This window comes from Myxocyprinus asiaticus, chromosome 48 (assembly GCF_019703515.2).
Source record: "Myxocyprinus asiaticus isolate MX2 ecotype Aquarium Trade chromosome 48, UBuf_Myxa_2, whole genome shotgun sequence".
NCBI classification, from domain to species: Eukaryota; Metazoa; Chordata; class Actinopteri; order Cypriniformes; family Catostomidae; genus Myxocyprinus; species Myxocyprinus asiaticus.
Window position 1 is genome coordinate 2,903,488 of NC_059391.1, and position 24,693 is coordinate 2,928,180.

Consider the following 24,693-nt stretch of genomic DNA (forward strand, 5'->3'; position numbering starts at 1 on the left):
ATTCAGGTCCATTGTGAGTGCCTCACTGTAACCCCCCCTCCCCCAATTTTTTTTTTTTTTTTTTTTATAAACAAGGGGCGAGTCCAACTATTGTTTTTGTGGTAATCAGCTAGGCCACAAATGCTGTTGATAGAGCCTGTATTGAAACTGCAATATTTATTTTACAACTCCTCACACATTTTGACAGTTTTATATATATATATATATATATATATATATATATATATATATATATAAGCCAAACAGATTTTTTTGCATGCGTCTGATGACGTCACAACTCAGGGGTCCTCTTGGAGGCGTGGTTTGGTGACGCATTGCGGCTGGGAGACGGTGAGCGTGCGGATCATCAGTTGAGTTCAGGACGATCACAGTTTGACCATACGTGATCAGAAAGCATCATCACTGTAGCCGCTGCATGTAAATCAAACGCATAAACATTGTGGATTTGATCTGTATGTGATGTGAAGTCCCCGGATCTGAATCATGTCAAGCGGTCAGGACGAGAGCACAGTCCGTGTGGCGCTCAGGTAGGGCACTAGCTTGATGTTGCCTAGATTACACTATACCTGCTGCACCCATCAACACCCGAAGCACAGCTGCACTGTTAATGATATGAAACATAAGAAGATAAATCTGTGTAATAATATAATGTAATATAAAAGAGAATTAATTATATTAATGTTACAGAATAATATTACATTAAAATGTATGACTTTTTTTTTTTTTTTTGCATTGTTACATTATCACGACAATAAATTAGTAATGTAAATCCAACGAATTTATATGTGTAATTTGTTCTGCAAAAATAATAATACATGCTCAGTAATAATGCAAATGCAACACGATCACTCATTACTGCAGAGTGTTGCACTTTTCTGAGTTTGTTGCAGTATTTTTGCGGGAGGCAAATTTTTACCATTCAAATCCTGCATTAAATTGTAACAATTTCTAATTTTGAAAATGTGCTATTTGAAGGATAATCGCTTTCTTAAATTTGTAGAGTTATCATTTGTGTTCATTATATTCTTCTGGGTAATGCACTTGTTATGCAAGTCATGCAGACTGACAGCCCCACCTTCACACGAGCTCTAGGTTTTACAGTTACCTTAGTGTTACATTAGTCACTTCACATAGTAAGGTTGATGTGGTCTGGCTGATGTTAGCAACACACACACAGTAGTGAGTGTGTCACTTGTGTGATTGGCATTGGGCACTAAAATCAGACAGTTGATTGACAGCTGATCAGTGGAGGAAGAGATTTATTGATACTTCTGTTCTCCAGATCTGTGATCAATCAATGTTTCTAAGGTCTACTGATACAGAGCGTGCTGTTTACATGTCCAAAAGCCAAATACAATCAGAGAATGTATTCCTGAAATTACTGAGTTCTACTGTTTGGCCTGTCAACCATTACGGGAAATAGTCCACAATACTGTAACTGCAAGTGTTACATCCTTTTGCAATCTAACGTCCTTGATATGCAGTTATTCTGATTTATGTGCAGTTTGGTTCTGATTCTAGGATACACGACATAATGATTTATTCATTCGTAGAAATCAGTACCTTTATCACATTCAAGATCTTAGTCATGTTGCTTTAGAAGACTAGTTATAAGCAGTTAAAGGGATAGTACACCCATAAATGAAAATTCTCCCATCATTTACTCACCCTCATGATATCCCAGATGTGTATGACTTTCTTTCTACTGCAGAACACAAATTAAGATGTTTAGAAGAATATCTCAGCTCTGTAGGTCCATACAATGCAAGTGAATGGTGATCAGAACTTTGAAGCTTCAAAAAGCACATAAAGTCAACATAAAAGTAACCCACAAGACTCCAGTGATTTAATCCATGTCTTCAGAAGTGATCTTATTGGTTTTGGGTGAGAACAGGTCAAAATATAACTCCTTTTTCACTAGAAATCTTGACATCAGCAGTCTCCTTGGTGATCATGATTTCTAGCTCGATTACACTTCATGACACCATCTTGCGCTCTGCGCATAGGTCAAGCACTAGGAAGTATCAATGTCTTTTTTTTTCTTTTTTTTAAGAAAAGGAGGGAAAAGTCGAAATGAACATTTTGCCACTAATGCTGCCGATTGAGCTTAACTAGTATTGAACCCGGAATGTTCCATTAAACAGTCGTCCATCCTTGCTTTACAGTACATTATAATGTTTTGATGCCTTATTCACTTACATGTAGTGTGTAAGCAAGATAAAATCTAAATTGGATCTGTAGTGTAAAAAACAGGCAAAACTGTGTAAATTTACAGCTGCCATCATGTCATCCATAACATTTGAATATTTATCAACAATCTGTATCGGCCAAAATGCCTTAATTGTTGGACTGCAATTCAGTAGATAAATGTAGGGTTTCGTTTTCATTGTGAACCCAAAAAGTTCAAATTTCCATCTTTTATTTATTTTTTTTATTTTTTTTTTTATAATTCTTTAAACAATATATTTTGTGTTTCTTTGTGTGAAAAAGGAAGACAATAAATAGCCTATTAAATAGAGGTTAAGAAAGTTCCTGTCTGTAAGCCAATCTACCGGTAATCTTTACACCTTCTCTGTGTTGTACCAGACACATTTATTTTTAAAGTGGCTGGTTACGTTTGCTTTTAGCTGGTGTGTTGACAGATAGTCACGCCATTGGTTGCATCCGTGTTGCTGTGTCAGGGCTAGGCGGGATGATCAAACAAACATACTAATGTTTTGATAGTGCCACAGAGACACAGTGTTGCACTTTTTGGTGATGTTAACATATGAATGACTTATTATTGACACTAAATATTAAACTTGTTATTAAAAGTATTAAATATAAAGCTAATTTGACACATTACAATCTAAATAAACATCAAATGTGCAAGTTTGTGGTTGCAGGATGGGTAAAGCTTGACATGTTGTCTGTTCAGTGTGTGTTTTAGAGAAACAGGTGTGTGCAACCCAATCTCATGAAACGTTGTACATAATTTACGAGTTGGCTATTTCGTATGGTCTCGAACGATGTTGGTCGCATAAACTCATACGACTTCATCACGTGCAAATTCCTGGATGTCTAATGCGGAAGTGAGCACGAGTTCCGCGCATGAGGCTTTAAGGACAAACTTATTATGCCCTTACCCAAACCCCTTATCTAAACTTAACCAATCAGTTGAGTGTGTAAACATGATAGGAAGCTGTTGTGTGTGACAGAAGCAAGTAATTGTCGCATATTAGATGGAAACGATGTCCAGCGACGTCATTGGCTATAGTCAAAGTCGTAGGAATTCAAACAATGCAGTCGCACGATATTATACGAATTAGCTCAATTTAGAAAAGTCATACGAATCCTGACGATTTCGCCGTGAGAGTGTGTTGGGTGTGTGACAGTGCAGTTTTCATTCAGTATGTGTTCTGCAGTGAGTCAGCGTCTCTTGTCTTGTCTGATGTCATTGTGTGATGAACACTGCCACAGACCTGCTCATGTCTCAAAGACAGATGCACAGAGAGAGAGAGAGACAGCTGTCTTTGGATCCAGTCTGATGTCATCTCTCTCAAGATAATCTAATCAGATCACTGATGTCAAATTAGATCACTGGAAGTACATTGGTAATGAGGATTACGTCAATATGTACAGTGTTTATAGAAATGCCAAACATGTATAACTGAAATATATTAGTTTAGTTTATCATGAATAGGTCTATTTTATATATAAAGCAGCAGATATTTCTTTGGAACTCTTTAAAAGCGTCTTTCCACTAACAAAAAATGTACCTTAGAGTACCACCTAAATACCATGGTATATAGTAGTCATTTAGTACCATGGTATATGGTTGTCGCAAACACCAATACCAATGAAATTTCACAAGTCTCTATTGCAATTTTGATATGACAGTAAAAACGAATATGCTATTGAACACACTGCTTTATTTAAAAAGTAGAATATTATATGTCCTGGCTTCAATCGACGGGCTTCTATCACGCACTTATGAACGCACAGTGGACGTCAAGATTTTCACTGAAAAATGACTTACATTTTTGTTTTTTCTTACCAAAACCAATCATATGCCTTTAGAAGACTTGCAATACGCTGCACACCTTACGTGGATCACTTATTTGATACTTTTGGGTGCTTTTTTTTTTTTAATTGTTTTTTTTTTTTTTTTTAGATTTTCTCCCCTTTTCTCCCCAATTTGGAATGCCCAATTCCCAATGCGCTCTAAGTCCTCTTGGTGGCGTAGTGAACTCGCCTCAATCCGGGTGGTGGAGGACGAATCTCAGTTGCCTCCGCGTCTGAGACCGTCAGTCCGTTCATCTTATCAGGTGGCTTGTTGAGCGCGTTACCGCGGAGCCATAGCGCATGTGGAGGCTTCACGCTATTCTCTGCGGCATCCACACACAACTCACCACGCACCCCACCGAGAGCGAACCACATTATAGCGACCACGATGAGGTTACCCCATGTGACTCTACCCTCCCTAGCAACCGAGCCAATTTGGTTGCTTAGGAGACCTGGCTGGAGTCACTCAGCACGCCTTGGATTCGAACTCGCGACTCCAGGTGTGGTAGTCAGCGTCTTTACTCGCTGAGCTACCCAGGCCCCTTTGGGTGCTTTTAAGCTTTAAAGTGAATCGCTATCAACTGCTATTGTATTGAAAAAACGGGCCGGAAGACATTTCCTTTGTGTTCTGAAGACAGAATTTTCATTTTCGGGTGAACTTTTAAGTCGATGTCTCACCAAAATAAACTCCAATCGCATGGAGAACTCTTCAGTTTGTGTATGGTGACCCATGTAGTGATCAAATCCATTACACTGCAGAAACTATGCGTGGTGAACTGCAACAGCCACATGTGGACATGTTCCTGGTCTGTGGCAGGAACACAGTCTGTGCTCTGTAATTGCAGTTTGTCTAGAAAGCAGCAGCAGCATTATGCAGAATAGACACTTGGTAATTGTTCTTCACCACGCCCAGCATGCTTCACTTACTGCATACTTCAGTTTTGTTCTATTTATTTATATCTCTATTTATGTTGCCTCACACATTTAACTGTGATCCCCATAATTTCCCCTGCTTTTTCTCGACACTTCACACACATAAAATCTTACGCACATATCGTAGATAGCTCGATATCATCTCATCAGAGTCTGAACTCTTGAATTAAGTTCAGTGTTGTTGTTGGGGTAAAAGTTAGGTTTACTCCTGAAACTTTTATCCAAAGCAAATTGCAGTACCTTTTTTATGACAGGCACAGTCCCACTGCAGTAACCTGAGGTTTAGTGAGTTGATCAAGGGCACAATGGTGATAGCTCATGGGGATCAAACCAGCAATCATTTGGTTTCAAGCCCTGGGTGATATAATTGTATTTCAATATTTTTCAGACATTTGATGATATTTAATATTGATGTATTTGCTCTCACATGGATTAAAAGGGTGATTTATTTTATTTATTTATTTTTAATAATTTTTTTAGTCAGAGGAACTATTACACTATATGGCCAAAAGTTTGTGAACACCATATGTGCTTGATGATTTCAAAACCTTAGGCGTCAATTCCCCCTTTGCTGTAATAACAGCTTCCACTCTTTTGGGAAGGCTTTCCACTATACTGTATGTAGTAACATGGCTGCAGGGATTTGCTCTCATTCAGACACAAGGCTATCAGTGAGGTCAGGAACTGATGTCGGTCGATGGGGCCTGACTTACAGTTGCTGTTCCAGTTCACCCCAAAAGTGATCAGTGGGGTTCAGGTCTGGGCTTTGTGCAGGCCAGTCAATTTCTTCCACGCCAGACACAGTAAACCACAGTAGACCTCACTTTGTTCACAGGGGCATTGTCATGCTGGAACAGAAAAGGGCTATACACATATAGTTGCCACAAATTGGGAAGCACACAAAGCTCAAGCTATTACATAAAGAAACATTAAGATTTTTCTTTACTGGAGTTAATGGAGTAACCAAATTCGTTAATTAGAAGGGGGTGTCCACAAACTTTTGGCCATATATTGTATTTCAACCAACCATACTTTCTAGAAGTTCACAGTGCTAAATGTTCAAGAAACATGTTTATATGCAGTATGCACCAAAATAAAATGCATTGTAATGAACAGCAGTATATACCTACATGTACTGTATTTTGGTAGCACTTTAAAATAAGGTTATATTTGTTAACATTAGTTAACTACATTAGTTAACGTGAACTAACAATGAACAATACTTTTACAGCATTTATTAACCCTTGGTTACTGTTCATTACAGGCAGAAACCTTTACTGTCCCAGTTCAGTTTGACCCAGAGAGGGTAATCATATATTACATTTTTTCAGTAAATTAATTATATTAAACTTTTGCATTTCACTTTGAATTTGATAATTTTTAGACTTAATTAGATTTTGTATATATATATTTAATTATCAATTTTCAAATTTTTTATTTTTATTTTATATAAATGTAACTTCTGTAAAAAACATAAACCTCAGTAATCTGACAAATTAAGAAAATATGAGATTGTGTCAGGCTTTTGGATCATTTGCTGCCATCTGGTAAAAAAACAAAAACAAAAAAAAAACTTCCATGACATGAAATAGTAGGGGAGGCTATAGTTATCCATTGATTTAGATGGGCCTAGTCTCTGTAACCAAATGTTAAAACAAACTTAGTTTTGAGATGTATTTCACAAGTTATGAATTTGTATATATACTTAGACATCATCAAAGACTGTACTTAAAAAAACAAAACACTTGATTTGAAGTGTCAGTTTTTGCAATAATGCTACATTATGCTTATTATTAATACTTTTTACATTATTATAGTATATTTATTTCAGATTTCAATAAATGAATAAAAATGTCAATAAAACAAACGGCAATGAACAGATATGTGTCACGGTCCTGTCACTCTTTCAGTTTGGGTTTTTGTCTGACAGGACCGTGACATCATCGTCCCATGTTCTTTCATTGTCTGTCTTTGTGTGAGCGCATGGTTTCGGTTGAATTTCCTGCCGTGCGCTCTTCGGTCTGTCTTGTTTCATGTCGGGAGCACGGTGTCTGGATCCTTACTTCCTGTCTGGGTCGGTTTCGGTCTGTGTCGGGATCCGGACACTCATGCTCCACGTCTGTCTGTTATTGATGTGGGTGCATTGGGCTTATGTCATCTTGGCAGCATGCACTCGTGTCAATAGTTTGTCTCCCTATTTTAGTCTCCTCGTGTTTGCTGTCCAGGGCCAGTTCATTTTGTTTTCCAGATGGTTCTGTGTGCTTGTGTAATCAGTCAGTTCTCTTTGTTGTCATGTCAGTTCTGTTTCTGATTCCCCTGTTCGGTCCGGTTGGTCCTGATTCCCCATCTGTCTGTCCCAGTCCAGCTCCAAGAAAATATTCTGTGCTGGATGGAGTTTCTTCTCCTACAGGGTGGTTTATGTTTGTTTTCCCTCTTGTGGGTGTTTTGGTTTGTTTTTTGCCCTTTTTGTTATATTAATAAATCCTTAGTTTTTTATAACTCTGCGCTTGGGTCCTGAGCCTGTTCTTCTCTGCTGATTCATGACAGATATGAACAGCAATTATAATATTATAAAATTATAAGTGATAATAATATTTGTGTACAAACAGAAAGTTTTGCATTGGGAAACTTGCAAGTTTTTGCAAATATTAAAATTCTAATTACTGACATGAATAGCAATAATTTGGGGTCAGATTTTGATCTTTTGATCTGTATGTGCGTGTGTGTGTGCTGCATTGTGGCTGATTGATTTTTATTTGACAAAAATGTAAAAAAAAAAAAAAAAGAAAAAAAAGCTTTGCATTATAGTGTCACAAATTTCATTTCTTTGTGTACGTGCGTGTGTGTATGTGTGTGTGTGTTGTGCTAGAGCCTCACCCCATCATTTCTCTGTGGGTGTGTTCCACATTGTGGCTGATTGATTTAATTTTATTTGACAAATAAAAAAAATAAAAAAATGCTCTGTCTAATAGTCTCACCCATTCATTTCCTTTGGCGGGTCAGATTTGACTTGGAACAGTACGAGTGTGACTTACAGTGTCAATTTTTTTTTTTTTTTTTCACAAAAACAATAATGACAAAATCTAAATTTTTGAGAATCCCAAAATAGACCATTATTAAGTATAAGCAATACATGTAGCTCCTCAGTTAGTGCAGTTCCTATATGTAGTCTTCGGATTCCAGAAAGGATTTTTTCAGAATATCTGCACAGCTCTGGAATGCATCATTAGGGGTCCAAACATCAAAGGTTCTGAAACTCTACTGTTTTTGTACTTGTTTCTTTTGGTTCTTTTTCTTGCCTAGAAGTGTCTGGGCGTCATCATGGAAGTCCCAAACTTGGGATGGCAATCAAAAAGTCATTACCATTACTTAATTGAATTGTTGAAAGTTTTACAAGTAATTCGATGTCTTTCATTCAGGGGCATGGGAAGATGTTTTGGGTTGGTGGTGCTGAAGTGTAGTGGACGGGAGGTGGTCACCACATCTGCAGTTCGATAAAGAAATAATATAGAAAACACGTGAAAACTCCTCGAAGCACAACAAACAAATGCGTCAGTGAGAACACTCATTTAAACAGATGGAGCATACACACCAGTACATTTGACTATGCATATTACACTTTTGAGAATATAGTGATCCTGCTAGCAATCGTAATGTAACGGTTCACCTTAACACGGGGAAAAAGGTTAATAGCCTACTAATTACGCTATTTCAAAAAACGGCTATTGAGCTATTTTATACTGCCTATCATGTACAATTAGCGAGCATGCACGGCAACAGGAAATAAACAAAAATGAATAAATAAAAACTCTGTGCCTACTTTACAGCACACTGAAGGTGGACTTCATTATGGTCTGAAAGTCTGTGCTTTCTGAAATGTCTCTATGAACATGTAGCAACGCCAAATGTGTAAGTCTTCTCTGAGATGCGGTATCTCTCAGAAGATGCAGTAGACACAGGTAGACAAAAGCACAACTGGATGAGCTTTTTCACCTCCATGAAGAGTTCCCTCATTTGCAGATGCAGGTTTGACAAATAATGTATAATTTCATGAACAGTGTGAAACTTTCCAAGTTTAGTCAAGTCACCCAGCATCCTCAGTTGCAGGTACAGGGCTGCTACGTCAATGTTGTTAGGCAGCTACAAAAAGTCCAGGTCAGTTTCTGTGATCGTTGTCCCCTTCACAGCATCCATAAGTACCTGTTCCCTCCGGGCAGCAGTTGCCATCCCACTCTGATCAAATCTAGGGCCAAAAAGTGCCTCGCAACACATCGTAGATTGTAGGCATTGTAGAGCGCATCTAAACGCATTCAGCAGGAGACACGGATATAACACAGAGACAGTGTACAATAGCAAAAGCCGCCAGGGTACTGCATATTGATGGAATTACTGCCAGAAAAATAATGTATGTTCTTTTTTCAGTAATTAGCTTCTTCTCTACAGCAGAGCAGCAAATAAAACATAAGGTTTTGTCTGTGTCTTTTATATAATGAAGCCATTTCCACCTTAAAATCCAACCTGCTTTGAAGCTTCTGACAAAGGTTTCATTTCCAAAGTGCCTAGGTGGAAAATCTGAATTATTTGGCTTAAAAGGTTCTTCTCCAACAGCGTTAGTTGGTCCTGGATATGTGATCTGAACGTTAGCTGTTGCTGCAGGACAGTCCGGAGGGGCGCTTATAATTAGCAGTTTTATCTCGGTGCTGGAGCTGTTGCTTGTGTTGGTGCTCGTGTTGGGGTGTGCTGAGTTGTCCAGGCTGGGTTTGGGAAATTTTGATTTGGATGGACATTTAAAAAAATCCAAAATTTGCCATTATCAAATTTCTGTTTCTTTTTACTTTTTTTCTGACTCGTGTTCAGTTTACGTCTGATGCTGTGCCAGCGTCATACGTGCCTCAATCAATATTCAAGAGGAAAGATATAATAGGCTAATCCATTTTAAAAAATGAAAACATAAAATGTAAAATTTAAACTGTTTAATAAAACCATATTGTCGCTGTCCGATGAGAAACACAAATCTCCACTTTTGGCTATTTTTACTTTTTACCATAGACGTAATCCAACAAACCTCTTCCTACTGTTTGAATTTTGCATTTGCAAATCTGTTTAACAAGTATCTCCGTTGTGTCACGTATTCCCTGTTTGAGACTAGACTTTTATGTTGAAATTTTTGTTTAGTTCCCCGTTCCTGTTTCCTGTGTTTTGTAGTCCTTTGTAGTTTCATTTTATGATTGGTTTACCCTGATTGTTTCCCCAGGTGTTCCTCGTTCCCTTGTTTTCCCTTGTGTATTTAAGCCCTTGTTTCCCCTGGTTTCTTTGTCAGTCTTCACATGTATTTCGCTATGCTCGGTGCTTTGTTCCCTGTTTTGTTTCTTTATGTTCGGAGTTACTTTGTTTATCTTTGTTTTATTAAAAGCTGCATTTAGAGCCTCCATCCTCGCCTGCCTCGTTACAGAAAGACTGAACAACATGGATGTAGCGGCTGTCAGAATTCTTCTTCTGAAGCAAGGGGACGGTCCAGTTGAGGATCACGTCCGTGACTTTCTCCAACTGGCGCATCTGGTGCACTATGGAGACCACTCTCTGGTGGCTTTCTTCAGAGCTGGTCTGAATAGCGCACTGATACCTCCGGCGGATCCTCACTGGACACTGGCCGACTACATGGAGGTGGCTCTGGTACTCTGTGGCTCTCCCTACACTGTGGGAAAGGAGGATGAGGACGAGTGCTCCAAGCCTCCCACGGCTCCTTGCTCCAAGCCTCCCACGGCTCCTTGCTCCAAGCCTCCCACGGCTTCTTGCTCCAAGCCTTCCACGGCTCCTTCCACGGCTCGACCTTCCACGGCTCCTTCGTCCAAGCCTTCCACGGCTCCTTCGTCCAAGCCTTCCACAGCTCCTTCGTCCAAGCCTGCCACGGCTCCTTCGTCCAAGCCTGCCACGGCCAATGAGCCAGCACCCACGCCTGCCACAGGCAATGAGCCAGCGCCCATGCCTACCACGGCCAACGAGCCTGCACTCACGCCTGCAATGGTTAACGAGCCAGCACCGATGCCTGTGGCCTCGACCGTCCAAGAGCCAATGCCTGTGGCCTCGACCGTCCAAGAGCCAATGCCTGTGGCCTCGACCGTCCAAGAGCCAATGCCTGTGGCCTCGACCGTCCAAGAGCCAATGCCTGTAGCCTCGACCGTCCAAGAGCCAATGCCTGTAGCCTCGACCGTCCAAGAGCCAATGCCTGTAGCCTCGACCGTCTAAGAGCCAATGCCTGTTGCCTCGACCGTCCCAGACCCAATGCCTGTTGCCTCGACTGTCCCAGAGCCAATGCCTGTAGCCTCAACCGTCCCAGAGCCAATGCCTGTGGCCTTGACTGCTCCCATAACTACGCTCCCAGCTGTCCGGAAGAGGAGAAGGAAAAGGACACCTTCTCCCCAGTCTCTGCCCATGCCCTCGACCACGGAGGTCATTCCCCAGTCTCTGCCCGTATTCACGACCATGGAGGTCGTTCCCCAGTTGCTGCCTGTGCTCACGACCATGGAGGTCATTCTTCAGTCACTGCCAGTGCTCACAACCGCAGAGGTCGATCCCTAGTCTCTACCTGTACTCTCGACCATGGGAGTCAGTTCCCAGTCATCCATGGCTCTTAGTCTCAAACCTTCCACGGCTCTTAGTCCCGAGCCTTCCTCGGCCTTGTCCCTCGAGCCTTCCATGGCCTCGCCCCTCGAGCTTCCCATGGCTCCGCCTTCCATGGTTTCGCCCCTCGAGCCTTCCATGGCTTCGCCCCGCGAGCCACCCACGGCTCCGCCTTCCATGGCTCTACCCCTCGAGCCTCTCCTGGCTCCGCCTGCCTTCATTGAGCCTCTCCTGGTTCCACCTTCAGAGTCTTCCATGGCTCCGCCCGCCCGCTCAACCAGAGACTCCTCCTCCAGCGGCTCCGTCCGCTCAACCAGAGACGACGACTCCAGCGGTTCCACCCGCTCCCCCAGGGACTCCTCCTCCAGCGGTGCCGCCCGCTCCCCCAGAGACGACTCCTCCAGCGGTTCCACCTGCTCTTCCAGAGACTCCTCCTCCAGTGGTGCTGCCCACTGCTCAACATCTGCTCTGGTCTCCTTGGTCTCCTGGATGTCTGCCTGATCTGCTCTGGTCTCCTTGGTCTCCTGGCCATCTGCCTGATCTTCTCTGGTCTCCTTGGTCTCCTGGCCGTCCGCCTGATCTGTTCTGGTCTCCTTGGTCTCCTGGCCACCTGCCTGATCTACTCTGGCCTCTTTAGTCTCCGGCTCCTCCTTGGTCCTCATTTCCACTGACTCTGCCTCGGTCTTCCGAGGCCCAAACTCCACCTCAGCCCTCTGAACCTCTGGCTCCAGCTTGGTCCTCTGAGCCTGCAGCATTGCCCTGGTTCTTCATCCCTCCGGCTCCTCCTTGGTCTCGAGCCTCCCTGACTTTGCCTCCTCTGCTCCCCTTGTGCCCCCTTGAACTGCCTGTTTCCCCCTTCCCCCCACAGCCCATGGACAATTTATTATTATTGTGGAGCATCTGGAATCTGCTCCTTAATGGGGGGCTTTGTCACATATTCCCAGTTTGAGACTAGACTTAATAAAATGTCCAAAAATAAATTATCTAGCAATCAATAACCTTCCAACTGATTTCTTGGAATATGAACATTTAGACTCAAATCTGTAACTGAACATGCGCCATTGGAACCCATTATAAGAAAACCGTGTATGTCCACGTTCGCTAACAAAAATCCATGTACAGTTGAAGTCAGAAGTATACATACACCTTAGCCAAATACTTTTAAACTCAGTTTTTCACAATTCCTGACATATAATCATAGAAAACATTCCATGTCTTAGGTCAGTTAGGATCACTACTTTATTTTAAGAATGTGAAATGTCAGAATAATAGTAGAGAGAATTATTTATTTCAGCTTTTATTTCTTTCATCACATTCCCAGTGGGTCATTAGTTTACATACAATTTGTTAGTATTTGGTAGCATTGTCTTTAAATTGTTTTACTTGGGTCAAATGTTTTGAGTAGCCTTCCACAAGCTTCTCACAATAAGTTGCTGGAATTTTGGCCCATTCCTCCAGACAGAACTGGTGTAACGGAGTCAGGTTTGTAGGCCTCCTGACTCGCACATGCTTTTCTGTTCTGCCCATAAATTTTCTATCGGATCGAGGTCTGTGCTTTGTGATGGCCACACTTCGTTGTCCTTAAGTCATTTTGCCACAACTTTGGAGGTATGCTTGGAGTCATTGTCCATTTGGAAGGCCCATTTGCGACCAAGCTTTAACTTCATGGCTGATGTCTTGAGATGTTGCTTCTATATATCCACATAATTTTCCTTCCTCATGATGCCATCTATTTTGTGAAGTGCACCAGTCCCTCCTGCAGCAAAGCACCCCCACAACATGATGCTGCCACCCCCATGCTTCACGGTTGGGATGGTGTTCTTTGGCTTGCAAACCTCACCCTTTTTCCTCCAAACATAACGATGGTCATTATGACCAAAAAGTTTAATTTTTGTTTCATCAGACCAGAGGACATTTCTCCAAAAAGTAAGATCTTTGTCCCCATGTGCACTTGCAAACTGTAGGCTTTTTTATGGTGGTTTTAGAGCATTGGCTTCTTCCTTGCTGAGCAGCCTTTCAGGTTATGTTGATATAGGACTCATTTGACTGTGGATATAGATACTTGTCTACCTGTTTCCTCCAGCATCTTTACAAGGTCCTTTGCTGTTGGTCTGGAATTGATTTGCACTTTTCGCACCAAACTACGTTCATCTCTAGGAGACAGAATGCATCTCCTTCCTGAGCGGTATGATGGCTATGTGGTCCCATGGTGTTTATACTTGCATACTATTGTTTGTACAGATGAACGTGGTGCCTTCAGGCATTTGGAAATTGCTCCCAAGGATGAACCAGACTTGTGGAGGTCCACAATTTTATTTTCTGATGTCTTGGCTGATTTCTTTTGATTTTCCCATGATGTCAAGCATTGAGGCACTGAGTTTGAAGGTAGGCCTTAAAATACATTGTGTTTTTCATCAGACAGCAACGATTTGTTTATAGCCAACTTACATTTTACATTTAATTTCTTTACATAAGGTTTATTGATTTTAAATGTATTGATTTGTTTATTTAAAAAAATCATGTTGCATTTACATCCTGTGAAAACAGGGGGTGCTGCAGCACCCTCAGCACCCCCACTTCCCGTGTCCTTGCTTACATTCAGAGAAAGTCAGTTTCATTGAGCCAACAAAAAGTAGTTGGATTAGGTCAAATGAATGTACTATAGAAGTTTTAACTCAACTTGAGTGTGAAACAAGGTACATTTTTAAAAATTGTCCTTTTGTGTTCCACGGAACACAAACTATTCCATAAAGAACAAGAAACCCTCCCTCTTGCTGTAATGATGGTGTTTGTGCTATTAGTTTTACCCATCGTACTTGTTACCCTCTGTCCAAATGTCATCTCTTTCTCTGTGTTTTCACTTGAAACATTTGAAAAACTGCCAAGAGAAAGAAGAACAGGGCGATTATTTCAGACAGAACCAGTGCTTGTTTATTCTGCTTTTCCCTATACATGCATCTGAGTCCAGTGGGTGTTGTGTTTACTCCCATTATATCTCATTCTGTATTTAGGGTGGGCTCTCCCTCGAGTGGACCCCTGGAGGCCGGTGGGACTGAATTATACCGCCACTTACGTCTCTTGGCTCTCACACAGGCTGTGGATGTGTATGTGGTCTCACATACTCGTGCTGTGAAAAGCCGTCCTGCCTCACTGCATTGAATCAGTACCTGTGTGTCATGTCACGTAAAGACTCGGTCTCTCACAGTCTATCTGCAAAGCTACTTTCCAAAACTCAATGTCCCCATCTTACTCCGGACAATGCTAACTAGTAGTGCAAACCTGTAGAATTCAACCTAAACCCACATTTACATGAAAGAAACACAATTTCAAAAGAGTAAGACAAATTTGTGATATGGACCCCTTTTTGCATTAGAGATTGTTTGTTTGTATGGGAGCATAATGCATTGAATAGTGCATAATGTCATTGCAGTCTGCTGTTTTTAGTATGCTGTCTGTCTGTTCTGTCAGTGCCAAGAACAGACGAGGAGAGCTTTAACGCGTTCTGGACCCATCTGTGTCACAATTGATTGATTAGAGAGAGACAGCAACCCAGTTTTAGTCTTCTTTGAGGAACTTATGAAATTTAATTACTGAATGTTATTACATTTAAAACATTATTGGCTGGAAGAGACTAGTTTTGCATTTACTAAAAGCATTGTAAGTCCAAGTTGCTTGTAGAAACAATCATATGAATCATCTGAGAATTACGGTCCATTTCCCAAAGGCATCGTAACAGAAGTACTGCTTGAAAATTGTAGTAGATCTAGTAGATAAATTTGAGAAATATTGCAAATGCACACAGTCATTGTATTAAATGTGGTTGTTTAAAATTAATTGATTATTTGGCACAAAATATTGTTTAATTTAGTAAAAAATTAGGCTGAATATATAAAACAAAAATAAAAAAACAACTTCAGATATTTCATTTGCAAGGTAAATTCTAGAGGTCAACGGATAGTGGATTTTGCCGATTCTGATAACCAAGGTGGTGGGAAAGTCTGATAACTGATTAATCTGCTGATAGTTTTTTAAACTGATTTACAGAATGTCCAAAAAAAAAAAAAAAAATTTTAAACTTTCCTTGCTATGACAGGCACAGACAAAGAGTCCTAAATGAAAAAAATCCCAGATGCAGTTTATTGTTCAACCAAAATCCCCCAAAAAACAGAAAAAAATGAAGATTTGGTGCATAATGTGGAACCTTTAAGTATATACAAGCCCGAAACACACCGGGGGCTCTTATTTTGAAATGACAAAATGATGAAAAAACGATCTGCAACAGTTGCCCATAGATTTTTGCTGATAACGATAGTCCCAAAAAGCGACTATCGACACCAAGTAATCTGTAAAACCAATATATCAGTCTATCAAGTAAATTCCAAGTATGTGTAAAGTTACGCAAAAAGCTATAATGAAGATATTATTACAGTTATTTCTACTGAATTTCGACAATTCAGCACTTCACAAGCAGCCAGCAACACACATGAGGCAAATAAAGAACATTCTTGTGCATTCATGTTAAGTTTGGGAAAACGCACATAAAAAAGAAACTAACATTCGTAACTTTGCACATTGAGAATGCTCTTAAGAGCGCCAATAATTTAAGGACAGTTGTGGACTATATGGATCAACATATAGTTTCACAATATACAGTACCAGAAATATGCAACATCCCTGTTATTTTTTTTATTTTTTCCAAGCTGAATAGGAGATTCTTGCTAAGGGCTGGTAACACTAGATTATGTGAAATTATTTCAGGATATAATGTTGCACTCCAGGGCTTCTGTTTTGAATAAATAATAAATGATTAATACTAATAAATTTAGAATGTTAAAATATACTTCTGTTATATCGTTTTTTTGTAACACTGCAAACCTTACAGCTTCTTTTCTAAGTTGAAATGTACATTCTTTTAAACTATAATGCGTTAATTTGAAACCACCAAAATGAGAGTTGATCTGTAACATCTTTTCGCTGTATAAATTCACAGGTCAAGCTGGGGCTAGGAGATATGACAATAAATATGGCGATGATATAAAGTGTCAATCCGCAGAGATTTTTCTTGTGTATATCGCGATATGTAAATATCCAAGTGTGTGGCGTGTGCATATCTGTCATTGGGCAGGGCTTCACAGGAGAACTGAAGAAACATGGACAGGGTTTTTCCGGCATTGAACATTTCAATTAAATTCAGCAAATTCAATGACATTCATCTTATGTTCGGCACTTCATAAGCACAAAATTTGCTTCTCATCTGACACTCGCACAGGGCCGGCCCTAGCATTTTGGGGACCCTATGCAGATTTTCAAAATAGGGCCCCCCTATCTACTGGTACAGCTAACCAAACACACCCAAGATCAATAACTAAACAAGTTTAAATTGATAGTTCACCCAAAAAGGAAAATTCTCTTATCATTTACTCACCCTCATGCTATTCCAGATGTGTAGGACTTTCTTTCATCTGCAGAACACAAATGAAGATTTTTAGAAGAATATTTCAGCTCTGTAGGTCCATACAATGCAAGTGAATGTGAGCCAAAATTTTTACGCTGCAAAATCACATAAAGGCATCATAAAAGTAATCCATACGATTCCAGTGGTTAAATCCATGTCTTCAGAAGTGATATGGTGTGGGTGAGAAACAGATTAATAATTAAGTCAGTTTTTACCATAAATTCTCCTCCCTGCCCAATAGGGGGCGATATGCATGAAGAATGCAAATCACCAAAAATACCAGAAGAAGAATGTGAAAGTTAAAGTGGAGATTGACTGAAGATCGCTTCTTAAGACATTGCTTTCACCACTGGAGTCTTATTGATTACTTTTATGTTGACTTAAGTGATTTTTGGAGCTTCAAAATGTTGGCACCCATTCACTTGCATTGTAAGGACCTACAGAGCTGAAATATTCTTCTAAAAATCTTCATTTGTGTTCTGCAGAAGAAAAAAGTCATACGCATCTGGGATGGCACAAGGGTGAGTAAATGATGAGAGAATTTTCAGTTTTGGGTGAACTATCCCTTTAAACTATGCAAATAAATAAGTCAATTTATTCAAAAGTATTTTAAGTATTAAGTAAGTTTACTTGCACAGGTATAACTGCTTTAAAACTACAAAAATGAAAGAATATATTTTTTTTTTTCAAACTAACAAAACACACCAATCACATGCACAAATGAATAATTAACTTTAGTGAAATTCCAAGACTAAATAAAATTTTTGAGAATAGTGGTGGATGTTATTTGCACCCTGTTGTAAATTGTGGCAGGTATGATTTGCACAGCAGTGTATTATAGTGTATACTAAAACATTATATGATACAGCAACATATTCAGTGTATTTATTATTGTGACGAAACTTAAATACATCACTGCCAGTGGGACAAAATGCACCTGAATTGTTGTGTAATGGTGCCTCGTCACTCCTGCCTTTAATCATAATCCTCACTCTACGCCAGCTCGTAAGATGCAGAGCCGCTGAAGAAAGCCGCCACACACACACTTCCTACTTAAACCAAACCCTTCTCTGCATTGCCTTTAGTTTTATGCATTTAGTGAAATTGGCAAAAGGTGGATTTGAACCCAGGTTGCTCGTACTCATAGACACCTGTCGTACTAATGTCGCCACACTATTTCTTAAGGAAATAAGAGTCAAATTTACATACTGTATATCTTTATGCATTTTCCTTGATGGTTATGTAATATTTTTTCATAGTTTTGACAGGTTCTATCGAACTATTGGCATGCATATAGCTGGGATGTGTGTCCAGTTCTATGTACACTTTAGTGCAAAAAATTATTTGGCCACACTGAACCCGTGGTAGGGGGCCCTCTGGTGGTGGCAGGGGTACTATGCAGCCGCTTATGTTGCTTATTAGGCAGGGCCTGCTTTGCACGCGCATCTGTGTTTCACTTGAGTGTCACATGAGCTATATCTGGAGCACGCAAGTGCACGCAAGTCCAGCAGGCTTACTGATAGTTGTGCTCCGGAGACAGGAGGGTGCAGAGCTGGAATACTTGCACTAGTCAATCCGGCTTCTCTCGGCATTGCGGCGCAGACCACAAAACTTACTTTGAATTCTACGGATTTTTTACCTTAAAGTTTTATGGAGGAAGTCAAACATCTTAAACGGCTGGACAGCCTGATATTCGAAACACCACTGAAGAGGAAAACACAGTGTTGTGCACCAAAATAAAACATTTTTAATCTAGACATCATCACCCTTTCTTAAATTCTGTTCAAATGATGTCTGATTATAGAAAAAACCAGCCATGTTTGCTTGCAGATATTCATATAGTCTCTATAGATTACTTAAATAATTAGGAGCCTAATTAAGTTTTTTTTGTTTGTTTTTTGTTTCGGTTTTTCGTATTTTTCCCTTTGTTGCATTGCTATTAGAACATTAGTTTATTAATAATAATTTTGGTTATTGGTTAATATAACAACATATCAGACAAAGTTTGGCATAAGGTGAAATTTAGCATTATGATTTAAAAACAAGAAAAAATGTACTCTATTGTGCAGTGTTTCCCACAGGATTTTGTGAGACTGTGGTGGGTGAACCTTGGCCCCTCTAGGGTGGTCCGGTGGCATGCTCCCCTGGAAGAAAATTTTGTACATTTTAAAGTTAACTGCATCAATCTGGTGCACTTTGAGAGCAAAATTAAGAGGCTAGATCTATGAAGAATGTTGTGCTCTTGTAAACAGTGTTGTGCTCTAGTAGTAATTTAATCATAAATGGTGATGACACGGCAAAAAAGTCACATCCACAAAGCATGGTAAACAAGATGGAGTTTAGCGTAGTTCACAAATGGTCAAAACACAAAATCGACTAGAGCATACATTTGAGACAGGGCTCGACATTAAGCATTGTTATGTGCTTGTACTCTGGATAAGTAAATTGGTCATTCACTTATCCGAGTAAAATATTACTTGTCCGGACAGAAAAAATGACTTACATGCTCAAGTAACATGTCAAAGACTTTGTTGTATATTTTTCTAAAATTATGACCAATGCCCAACCTAATAGTGTACCTATGCAATCAACTCAATTCTCTGCGACAGAAATGTAAACTGCACTGTGTAGGGCAGGAGGCTATTGTCATATGCTAATTATTTTATGTTATGTATGGTAGTCAGATAAAGGAAAGCCTCCATCATCATCATTAACAGCAGGGATGCTCACACTTCTATGGAATGAGATCTACTTTTTCATCATGTTATTGCAGCAAGATCTACCATGTACAATAAAGGCATTATACATACATTATCACAATAGCAAAATTTCAGTAGTTGGTAGTTAAATTTGACGATTCTCAATACCAGATTCAAAACCACAACAAATAATAACACTAACTAATATGGTAATAATGGAAGAGTGGTTTCAAGTTCTTAAGTAATTATTCAAGACTAGTAAACAGTCAGTAATAAAATAACAATAAAAACAGTTTTAAGAAACTTTTTAAGTTTTTAAGAAAATTCTGTCTTTTTTTTTTTTTTTTTTTTACAGCTTTAAAAGTTTTTAACAGCAGTTTCAAGTATTCAAGTAAACATTCAGAATGAAATGCAACATAAAACTGCTACTGGTCTTCACTGTATGATTATAATACATTAATACTTTTTAAAGCTACTAAAGTTATGCAGTCAAGAGCAGTGAGTTGTTTCTCGTTTTCTTGTTATGGTTGTTTGATTATTATAATGACATACTACAGCAGCAGGTCTATTATTTTATATTTACACTTACAAGTCCGACATTTTAATACAAATCCACTTTTTTCCCCACTGTTTACATTCACTTTAGACATCACTCTCTGTGTTTACATGAATATCTCACCAAGACGGGCATTTTGGAGGAATTTTGTACCGTTCAGGCGCACATCAAACAGGGCACATCTGTTGCTAGATTGTTTGTGAATTATAAAATGACATGTTCTGGATTATCTTCAACAGCAGAATAAGAATATGAACTTTCTAATAAGTGACACAGGCCTAGGCTGTCACAAATATAGCTGGTTATTTTTTTCATCATTGACGTTTTAATCAGTCTGCTTGTCCGTTCGGGCAAATAAAATTCTCTTTCACTTGCCCCTTCAAAAATCCACTTGTCCCAGACATACGTTAATGTCAAGTCCTGTGAGCAATCAAAGAAATGAAGCAAAAGTGGTTACCTGTGTTGAACTTGCTCCTCAGATGCTGAAAATAGTCACGTTGTGTGTGAGCATGCACGCAGCTGGGAGGGGGCTGACTGACTGGGATTAATGCTTTGCCGAAGCAGTGGCGCAAAACACAACGTTAGAGATCTTTTATGTTATTATGAGAAGTGTAAAAATATTTTCAGTTCATTATGAAACTGTGGCAGCCAGAAACACTGATTGTGATATATATTGTTATCGTGATATAAAATTATTCATATTGTGATAGAAGATTTTGTTCAAATCGCCAACCCCTACTTTTTCTACTAACAAACTAATGCACCCTGGGCGAACAAAGTGTGCGTTTATACTACATGCGGCATTGATTTAAAGTTAGTTTGTTGAGGGAAAAAAAATAGTAAAGAATGTCACATCCAAACCACACCCATGATTAGTTTTAACTAGTTCTGTCGAATTAACACGTTAATTAAGTGTGATTTTAATTGTATTAAAAATAACTTGTTAAAACAATTAACACAATGAATCATGCTCCCTGACCCATACATAAATTCTGTAATAAAAGTACGTATTTTCATACTATCTGAGCAGTTCAAGCTTGAAATACGTACGTGTTTGTTTTTTGTTTTTTTGTTTTCTGAGCAGCGTCAGCTGGGGGCAGTCAGCACACCTCAAAAAACCTCACAAGCAGCACAGCTACAGAATGAGAACCGGTCACACTGGGCTGTGTTCCACTTCAAATTTGTATGCCCTTCCCTCTCTAACTTCCCTCTGTCTCACCCTTGATCACTTGAAGCATGTTGAAGGATGATGTCAATTTGTGGAATTATTTAGTGATTTTTGCACCTGAGAAAACATAGTTTTCAGAGATAGATGCAACCACAAATTCAGGTGAAGTTTAGTTGTAATTTCAGAAGCATATGTACAAATCTTATATGTTTAAAAAAAAAACGTTTTCATTAGAATTAACTATTATAAAGGATTAATCAAGCTTTACAAAAATGAAAAGGGTAACATAACATTGAACACAATATACATTTTCTAAACTGCTTAATTGACCTAACTTCACTTTTATTATACATTAGAGTTGTGTGGGGGTGGAGTTTATGAAGCGCATTCTGCTGTCACGTCACAGTCGAGTTGCATTGTGGGATATGGAGCTGCCTGAAGAGTACATCAGAGTTGGCTCGCTCCCTCAGTCAAAATTTAGGGGTTGAGGGTCTGTCAACAGAAACTTCCCTCGCTCACTTAACGAAGTGGAACGGACTTCAAAAATGGTGGCGGGGATTCCCCCGAGGGGAAGTGCTTAGGGGTGTTGGCGAGTGGATGTTTAAAGTGAAGTGGAACACAGCCGGGATGTGTTCTTGACAGCTGGATGAAGCACAACAGAATGCAGGGATCTCAAGTACTTTACAAAAGCATTTGTCTGACTGTAAAAATGCAAGAACACATTATTACATTATTGGAATTATTATGTATTGTTTATATTGAATACCTTTATTTGGGAGCCTTTCTCTGGAAATAATTGCATATGCGAATAATTGTGATTAATTTGATAACATTTTTAAATCGATTGACATCCCTAGTTTTAAATATCACCAAACAAACACCTATGTGTAATGTTTGATGTGTTGGTTCCTGTTTATCATGTCTTTTATTTTGAAAGTTTATTTCCTGTTTCATGTCATGTGGTTTCCTTGTCATGTGTTCCTGGTCATGTGATGTACTGTTTTCCTTCCATGTTCATGTGTCTTGTTTTCATTGGTTCATATATTGATTAACTTGTTTAGAGTTCTTCGTGTTTATTGGTTATCTTTGTCATGAGTTCTCCATGTCCAAGTATTTAAGCCCTCATCTTTTCCATTGTCGTTTGTCAGGTATTATGTTTGGTAACGTTGTCAAGTCAAGTCAAGTCAAAGTTAAGTCAAGTTCATGTTTATAGTTAGGGTTATTGGATCTCACTTTTGTTAATAAAATTGCACTTGGGTTCTTCACTCCATCATCATCGTCTTTATCATTGCCAGCGCCAGCAGCAACGTTACACTAAGCAAGACAAAAACAACAGTACATTTAGTCATTTTTTTAAGCAAACTTATAAAAGCCTGTTTGCCTAGTATAAATTAGCCTTCAAAGTTCACCAAACATGAACTTGAGTACACAGCAAAAGATGAAACTTGTGTGCATATGCTTGCATGCTGATACTGCTGTGTTTGCATAAGTATGAATAAAAGTGAATTGAACACAAAAGCTAGTGTGATTTCACCTTTATTCATTATTATGGAGTACAGCCAAATATAGTTTTGCCAATAGCAACTCAGGGCATTTTAAAGGCTGTGCCATGCACAGAGACTGTGCTAACAGAGCTGACCTTGTCTGTCAGTAAACTGATCAGTGAATTATTGTTCTTGCCGATTATGAACATGGACGCCATAAAGATGAGGTGATTTCCTCACAATCTGTCTAGTGTAGACTGTGTAGTGTAAACTCATAGTGCATGTGAATGAAAGATTTAGGTTAAACACAGTAGATCTAGTAGTGGCCTAGATTCTCACACAGCAGGAATACACACTCTCCCTCACTAAGAGAGAGAGAGAGAGAGAGAGAGAGAGACCTGTTATACAGTGATCCCTGCATAATGCACCATTCTCCAAACCTTTAATCAGATCCAACTAAATCCTTTTTCACTGATTTGCAGCTCTATGTTTAAAGCCATAATCTGAATAATTGCAGAAATAAAGAATTTAACAGTCAGAAGCCTACAGTTAGGCTAATGAGCTAACTGGTGGCGGACACTGTTAATGGTAAATGTGTTAGTACAGAAGATGAGCTGGAGGGAGTGGATTCTGTCTGGACATCACACTGTAATGATTTATACAGACTGTATGAAGCTGCCTCAGGGACATGAACATGACAGGTACAGACTCGCCTTATTTCAGAAGGAAACTCTAAAAACTCATTCTGCTCTCGATAATTGTAGCTTTGATGAATTGTTTTAATTGTTTTGTTATAATAAGATAATTCATATCCTAAACACTAGTCTGTAAATTGATGTAACTGTCTACATGATACTATTAAATTGATGCAGATTTATGACCAGCAATCTTCTTCATAAAAATTATGCCTGACACTGTTTGAATTATTGGTGACACTGGAGATAGTGGTGAGCTCATTTGGTTTTAGAAGACACACATGTACTTGATGCCATCAAACTATCAGTTAACCTTTAACCTCTGACCCATCAAGGGACCAGAATAAGATTTGTCACCGAGAGCACTCATTTATACAGAGAGATTTTTATTTTGGCTTGAGTGGTTTGGTTGATATATATATATATATATATATATATATATATATATATATGCTCACTGGTATTTTTATTAGGTACACCTGTACATCTACTTATCCATACGATTATCTAATCAGCCAATTGTGTAGCAGCAGTGTAATGTTTAAAATCATGCAGATATGGGTCAGGAGCTTCAGTTAATGTTCACATCAACCATCAGAATGGGGAAAAAATGTGATCTCAGTGATTTAGACCGTGGCATGATGGTGCCAGATGGGCTGGTTTGAGTATTTCTGTAACTGCTGGGATTTTCACACACACAACAGTCTCTAGAATGTATAGAGAATGGCTGAAAAACAAAAACAAAAAACATTCAGTGAGCGGCAGTTCTGTTGCTGAAAATGGCTTGTTGATGAGAGAGATCAGAGGAGAATGGCCAGACTGGTCCAAGCTGACAGTAAGGTGACAGTAACCCAAATAACCATGTTACAACAGCTTTCTGTTCTTGGTTGACAGAAGTGGAACCCAACGTGGTCTTCTGCTGTTGTAGCCATTCCGCCTCAAGGTTCGACATGTTGTGCATTCTGAGATGCTATTCTTCTCACTACAATTGTACAGAGTGATTATCTGAGTTACCGTAGCCTTTCTGTCAGCTCAAAC

General features: G+C 39.3%; 1 protein-coding gene across 4 annotated transcripts in view; it reads left to right on the top strand.

Moving 5' to 3' along the window:
• The first annotated feature begins 336 nt into the window (after positions 1 to 336).
• LOC127437223 (kinesin-like protein KIF21A) overlaps positions 337 to 24,693 on the top strand; it is an 88,180-nt gene continuing 63,823 nt past the window's right edge. For all 4 annotated transcript variants that reach the window (XM_051692024.1, XM_051692025.1, XM_051692027.1 and 1 more), the window contains exon 1: positions 337 to 527. In XM_051692024.1, coding sequence (XP_051547984.1) covers positions 484 to 527 — 44 coding nt within the window. In that variant the 5' untranslated portion in view covers positions 337 to 483. The remainder of the gene's footprint in view (positions 528 to 24,693) is intronic.